Below are 7,572 nucleotides of genomic sequence, written 5' to 3'. Positions count from 1 at the left end.
GTCTTTCAAAGTCTTTCCCGATATACGTTAATTGGCTCAGTAGTTGCTCCCAAGTTACAGAGTAATCATACTTGTTCAATTCTAAGAGGTTCTCAGCACTTTTGAGATCAATTCAATTCAATTCATTTTATTCCATTCATCATATAAAAAACATACATAATTATAACATTGATATTTACAGATAAGTAAAGAACATACAAATAACATAACAAAAGATAAACATAAAATACAAATATATAAGCGAATGAGGAACCAGCAAGAAAGAACAATTAAGTCTTATTTAGGGCTGGTCCCTTGTGACATAAAAATAATTTTAACCTATAACACTTAACACTTTACAGCTAACACCTAATAACTAACACCTAACATCTAACACCTGATTGCATATATATATATATATATGATAAAATACTATTCACAAAAACTTAATTTTTTGTATCTCCTTTTAAATGTATTCAGAGTTGGGCTTGATTTAACACTAGAAGGTAACTCATTCCATAAAATTGGTCCTTTAAAGAAAATTGAATTTTTAGAGACAGAAGTTTTAATAAGTGGTAAATGAAAATGAAATGATTGCCTAGTTCCATATGAATGTATTTCAGAATTCAAAATAAATTTGTTTGAAAGACTAGGAGGGATAATACCTTATGACATAAAAACATAAATATAACAATATTTTAGTCATTCAATTCAAATACATTAAAACATTTAAAACGGACAAAAATAGGATTTGTATGGGCAAGATAATGGGATCCTGAGATAATACGTATTGCCTTCTTTTGTAATTTATATAGTCTATTCATACAATAATCTTTTGAATTTGCCCAAACAATATTGCAATAATTTAATTGTGATAAAACCAATGCATTGTATATCATTAATAAAATCTTATAAGGGAAATGTTTTAATTTGTATAAAATACCAACTACTTTCAAGATTTTATTACAGATTGCTTCAATATGAACGTGCCATGACATTTTATTAGGGTGATCACACTGCCTGTGCAAACAGTCTGCCCCGCGAACACACACACACAACAGCATTCAGTTGGTAGCAATAGCAATTTTTGTAAATGTATTTAAAAAAAAACTAAACAATATTTTTGAATTTTTATTTCACATATATTTCAAGCATACCTTTAACTACAATTCTGTGTAGTTTCATTGTTATAGGCATGTGGGAAATATGTTAATTATTGAATTAGAATATTGTCTTTTCAGCCATGTGTGACATGGCCCGCTAATCGCCCGTTGACTCGCGCTGCTATTCTGCGTGGTGAAAAAAATGCACCTCAATGTATAAAACTCCCCTACAAAAATGCAATATCCTCATGTGTTTCACTAATTGAATTAATTTGTTATTTACACTCAAGGTAGCCACTGTACTGGGGTCACTAAAGTTTCTTTCACTCTGAAATTCAGTCCTTGTGGAATGTTATGGCCAAAAGGGTTACCATCATGCCCAAAGATTGAATGGTATCTCGGAAAATCGTCATAAATCCTCAAATCTGACATCTTTGAAAAAAAAAGATATACTGTTATGTAGCTGAAACTCTACAAATTCTTATCATATGATCAGTTTTTCTGAATTATTTGTGAAAAACATCAGGAAATAGCTGTGACGGTGATCCAAGTAATTTCCATCGCCATATTGTATTGGCATTGCAAAAATATTAGGAATTTAAGGTCAATATATTTGGTGTAAATATGATCTATGAAAATATGATTTAAAAAATGCCCCAAAAATGAACAGTTTGACTTCCTAATTTGCATAATGAGTGCGCGAATATAGAATTAGCTAAAATGACCTAATTTGCATATTTGATGAATATTCTTTTGATGAAATTTGATGAATATTCATTTTATTACAAATGATATATATTTCCATACCTGTCTGATATACATAGGTTTCACTGATGTATCATGTTCGGTTTTGACTTGATTACATATGCGCATATTAATTAGGCGGACTTAGTTATTTTCACAACTTTTTTATATCTGCAGATTCGCAAAAATGGCAAAAATGGCAAAAATGACTTATTTTGTTGGCTTCTGTTTTCAAAACGGTAATAGATATATGAATTTTTATTTTTTGTATTTTTTACCACAAGGATGATATTTTAGTGTCTGACAATTTAATTTATTACTTGTGTCCAAGAAAGTGATGAATTAAGTTGTCAACTTTGTCGAATTATGCCATTTTTGACAATTTGACCATTTCTGGCAGGTTTTTCGGTAATTTTGCGATATCAAAAAAATTGTATAAAATCACAACGCATTGACCGATTTCAATTCTGTTTTTTTGTTTTTTGAAGCTTTCATAAAGCTTGATCATTTGCAACCATCAAATAACATGTGTTTGTTGTAATTATTTTTGGTGTGCTATACCTAATTTTATAATCAATTTGAATTCCTAAAAATGTCAATGAGTTACAACGCTGTACAACATTTCCATTAATCTTTACTTCAATATCATCAGTTGTAATGTTTTTGTTTGTAAAAATTATATAATTAGTTTTCTTTACATTTAAGATTAATTTATTAATATACAACCATTGAGAAATGTTTTGAAGCTCATCATTAAATCGTATCACTAGTCTATCTAAATCGTTATCAGACAAAAATAAACTGGAATCATCGGCATACAATATACATGAAGCCTGAGTAATATCATTCATATATACAAGAAATAATAAGGGTCCCAATATCGAGCCTTGAGGTACTCCACATCCTATGGTTTTAAAATCAGATTTAATTTTATTAAAAAGAACATTTTGTTTTTGGCTTGTTAAATAGCTTTCAAACCATTTTAACAAAACACCTCGTATTCCATAATTGAACAATTTATCTAAGAGAATTTTATGATCCAACGTATCAAATGCCTTACTAAGATCGAGAAATATTCCTAACATAATTTGTTTATTATCTAAGGCATTTGAAACTTTATAAACAAAATCAATTAGTGCAGAGGATGTGGAGTGACCAGCTCTAAAACCATATTGACTTTCCGACTATCGCAAAACAGGTTGAAATGATCTATACAGAGTCGTCCTGAATTTTTTTGATCTGCTTCTCTGCATGTAGAAGGACATAAAGGTAACTTACTAAATATTATCTTTATAAGAAGCCATAGTGACCAAAACAAAATCAAAATGCGTTGAAATCTAAAACAATTTTTACAAGGATTATAGTTCATGTTTGTTTCCTAATTTGAAATTAGTGATATTTTGAGGAGTTGTATAATTTAGAAAGTTAGATTAGGAAAAATGCTTAGTTGTTTCCTACAGTAGACAGCTTACATACTAAATACAATACCACAAGTTGAATAAGTTAATCACTTTGCTAGTAGTGATTTCTCCAAGAAAGGCTTTAACGGAAATGTTTATCATAAAAGCGAATACCATAGCATATTGAGAGAGAGATAGTTGTGAGACGCGCACGCTTTTGCAAGCAAGGTTCAAGTGATGGGACGCTATAGTAGTTCCCTTTCATATTATTGTATGTGGGAGGGAACAATTTGGAGCTCCATGAATTGAGCTTTGATCTAGTACATGTGCGCGTGTCACACTTATCTCTCAATACGCTATGGCGATTACTATTGCGCATGCACTGATCCTATTTATTGCGCTTAAATTTTTGAGGGGATAAAAATCAAAACTATCTTCTTCTTTTTTCATACCAAACCTAGACTTTACTGCATAAAATTATGCATTCAAAGTTTTATTACATTTTAGTTTATTATTAGCGGTCACCCCAAAATCGGAGGGGGTGTCCAAGAAAGCGGTCCTTTTATAGAAAAATAGTATTTTTAAATAATACTGTTAGAAAATCTTGAACCACCCTGAGTTTGGTTTCATATAAAAATATCAATAAAATATTTGTATTTTTATACCTTTTTCGAGGCAATTAGAAATAGATGGCATGACAATGTTTTTTAATGATTTGGGGATGATTTTCTTTCACAAAATTGAATTATAACATTATTTTCCATATATCAAATATTAGGGAGGGATTCTTTGTTTGAAACGTTCCAGGAATGTACTAGAACAATATATTGTGCAAAGGAGAGGCTTATATCTCTTTTCGGTGAAAATTCATAGCAACCCAAGGTTATTGATTTGATTTCCACAAAAACGAAATATGTGTGTTAACTGTATGGATATATGTGTAATGTGTGTTTAAAAGGTTTTTAAAGATAAATTTTAAGTCAAACCTTAAATCACCATGGAGTTGATGTCATATGATCGATAATCAAAATACCTTTAAGTTGACATCAATTCCATAGAGTTAATTATGGCAGTTTGTTGAATATAAATTTTGAGCCAAAAACATTTTATCTTTTAAATTTTGTTTTGATATCCCCCTCCCCCAATAAATTTGGCCAGAATCTCAGTATTTTAACTCTATGATAGTAATTGGACATTTACTTATTATAGTTATTATTATAGTAGTGTTTTGGTTGTATGCGTATCTCCTCCGTCGCAGAACATAATGCTCAATGTATGCGTTAATGAGTTTGTGTGTGTGTGTTGACCACATTCCCTCCCCCCCCCCCCCCACATGGCTTACTTTTTATTGATGTTCATTACAGTAACCAAATTAAAGTCTCCAATTCAGCTTCTCTCAGAACTTCATGTAAGTCAGCCACACTACGAGGTGATCTTATCCTCCATTTTGCAATGCATTCACTCGTTGCCCTCTCACAGTTGTTGAGACACTCTACAAGAATGTTCTTGGCCTGGGTTCGCGTGATTCCAAGCTTTTCACTGAATGTGAGGTAGTCATTGATTGGTATTTCTTTTGCCAACCTATTTAGCATTTTGTCGCTCACTGCCCTGGTTTGATATAAAAACAAAATATATATGTTAATAAATAAATAGTGTAACGTTATAAGACCTACGTTTTGTGATGGTACTGCGTGTTACCACATTTAGTTTCGATGCAGTTATTTTTGTTATTATTATAGGATCCCGTGACCAGGTTAATGATACTTTAAGGTATGTGAAGTTGAATCTAGTAGGGAGCTACAAGAAACATTTATAATTTATTGTCACCCATATCATCCATATATTACTTCAGCATTTTTGGAGATGGACAAGGCTCAAGTTGTTCATACTGGTAAATTTACAATGTATAACGACAATGTGTTTACACATTCTAAAAGAGTACAGGGCACTTGGGAGGGGAACTTGCAAGATACGGGTTTAAATAATCGCACCTTTAAAAATTAATGACTTTTTTTATTCTTTATCGATTTTTGCTCAAACTTTCAACGTTTCTATAAAAACCAACTAGATATCAGGGTGGACTTCCCCTTTAACCCTAAATGGGCCGGGGGAAGAATCCCCCCCCCCTGGACACGCTACGGTACGTTTGATTTTTTTCTTCTTCGAACAGGTACCAGCCACAAAACATAGGGGAGGGGGGGGGGGGGGAGGTGGGTTGAATCCAAACTCCCAGCCCCCCTCCCCCCTTACAATCGGAGTATTAATTCATTACCTATATTCTTGAACATATCAAATCCTTCCTTGAACAACTTCGTTTCTCTCTTTGAATATTAGATGCCTTTTAAAGCATCAGTTTGTTTTCGCGAGGGAAACCTTAATCTAATTTAGGGGTGTGTTCAATTGATTTTTTTTAAAGCTAGAATCACTAACATGAATCACAAATCAAAACGCTGTTACAAAAAACAAGGTCACTGCGGTTTGCGTTCAAGTGATTTTTCATCAACGCTGATCCTAGCTCATTTCGAGCCCAGCCACTGCGCATCACACTGCGCAGTTTGACCCAGGAAGTATAGGTCAACCTTGGCGCGCGCTTTCTGGAATTGTTTTACGGCCGACTGTCTTGACTGTATTGAGCATAGATCGCAATAATAAAACAAAGAATGAGAAGGTGATAGAAGGAAGAAACAAAGAATAACATCAGGAAAGACAGAAAGAGAAACATAGGAGACATAGGAGAAAGTGATAGAATGCTTAAAACAAAGAATTACATAAGAAAAGGTGATAGAAGGAAAAAGCAAAGAAAAACATAAGAAAAGAAGGAAGAAACAAAGAATAACATAAGGAAAGACAGAAAGAGAAAAAAATAGAAGGAAAACAAGGAATAACAAAACGGAACAGGCCACGATAAAGAACATGGTATAGTGAACACAAATTGCATGAAAAGCAGGCGCGCGGCTTTTGCCCAAACTGGAAGATGCCACGATAGAATCATGATTGAGACTACGTTCGTTCAATCGAATTTTAGCGACTGTGATTTTGCAGAATCATGATACAAAATGCATCTTTTTCAGCGTTTCATGTTTGTGTTTTTAAACACGTTTATTTTTACGACCGACAAAAAAAAATCGATTGAACGAATTGCGTTTTAAACTAAACGCCTTTGAAAACCGTGATTCTAGGGTGAAAAAGTGTCGATTAAATGCACCCTAAGATCAACCTTGTCCCATTTTGTGTGTTTTTGCATGGTTGATCCGAGTACTCTGACATGCTCAAAATGTCTTCATTTGGTCAAAGGATATCAACCATGTTGAATGTACCTCTGTAAATGGACAATGTAATTTTGTCGAATTCTAACTAATCTTATTCCACTCTATGTTTTCCCCTTCTGTGTCGTAACGGGATATGTACCTTTCAGTACAAATCAGAATTGTAATTGTAGTCATAATGGGCGTTGATAGAGACTTTGCACAACCGTTGTACCAGAACGCAAAAAAATCCTGTTTAAACCCTTTTGATCTAGGCTGGCATATAAAATATCTGAGAACAACATCGGTATTGCATGTTCCCTAAGTTTTGGCCTATCACATCAGAGACAATGGGATTTTAATCAAGAATGATCAAAAAGTACATTAGCAATTAAGAAACAAATCTAACCTTGCTGTAGAAGTAGAAACTTCACCAACTGCTGCTGCTGCACCTTGAGGAGGAATGTTGACTATTGTGGATGACGACAGCCTTGAAGATGTGGAATGTGTGTTCGCTAGTGATACCCCGGTTATTCCTGATGTTAAAGTAGATATTCATCGATTTTAAAAACTAATTTTTGTTCATTATTGCAAAGGTGAAACTTTGATTGGACAAAATTATCAAAATTCAATGCTTGGAAACATTTCAAATTAATGATTATCAATTACAAAATGCTTAAAAACAGCCCTGGAATAGCACCTGAAGAGCTCTTTGAACGCTGCTAAAGCCCTCATCACACCAAACTAGTTCTCACCACGTTCTGGAACCGTCCTAGAAAATCGTAAAACGGGTTGTGGTCGGGGCAGAATGTGTAAAAAATGTCTAGAATACAATCCTAGTTCGTTCGTAAACAGTCCTCAATATGTCCATCTCGTTTGTACCCCGTCCACAGCCAGTTCATATTAAGTTCAGATTGGGTAGATTAGGCAGTCCAAGCCAGTCCGTAGTCAGTTTAAACCCATTATTAACTAGTTCTACCTCGTTCCCAATATGTCCAAACCCATTCTAACTAGTTTGCCACTTGTTTTAACTAGTTTTTAACCCGACCACCCTGTTCAGAGGCAGTTCAACTCTTCCTCATCTCGTTCTGATTGCGTTCG

General features: G+C 33.6%; 1 protein-coding gene across 2 annotated transcripts in view; it reads right to left on the bottom strand.

Annotated features, from left to right (window-relative positions):
- Nucleotides 1-2,339: 2,339 nt before the first annotated feature.
- LOC100889840 overlaps nucleotides 2,340-7,572 on the bottom strand; it is a 70,423-nt gene continuing 65,190 nt past the window's right edge. For both annotated transcript variants that reach the window (XM_030975318.1, XM_030975320.1), the window contains 2 exons: nucleotides 6,881-7,007; nucleotides 2,340-4,834 (listed from right to left, as the gene is read on the bottom strand). In XM_030975318.1, coding sequence (XP_030831178.1) covers nucleotides 4,585-4,834; nucleotides 6,881-7,007 — 377 coding nt within the window. In that variant the 3' untranslated portion in view covers nucleotides 2,340-4,584. The remainder of the gene's footprint in view (nucleotides 4,835-6,880; nucleotides 7,008-7,572) is intronic.

The sequence above is a fragment of the Strongylocentrotus purpuratus genome, unplaced genomic scaffold (genome assembly GCF_000002235.5).
Source record: "Strongylocentrotus purpuratus isolate Spur 01 unplaced genomic scaffold, Spur_5.0 spur5_scaffold_8, whole genome shotgun sequence".
Classification (NCBI taxonomy): domain Eukaryota; kingdom Metazoa; phylum Echinodermata; class Echinoidea; order Camarodonta; family Strongylocentrotidae; genus Strongylocentrotus; species Strongylocentrotus purpuratus.
Note: the sequence above shows the minus strand (reverse complement) of the source record. Positions and strands in the feature narration are given on the sequence as shown.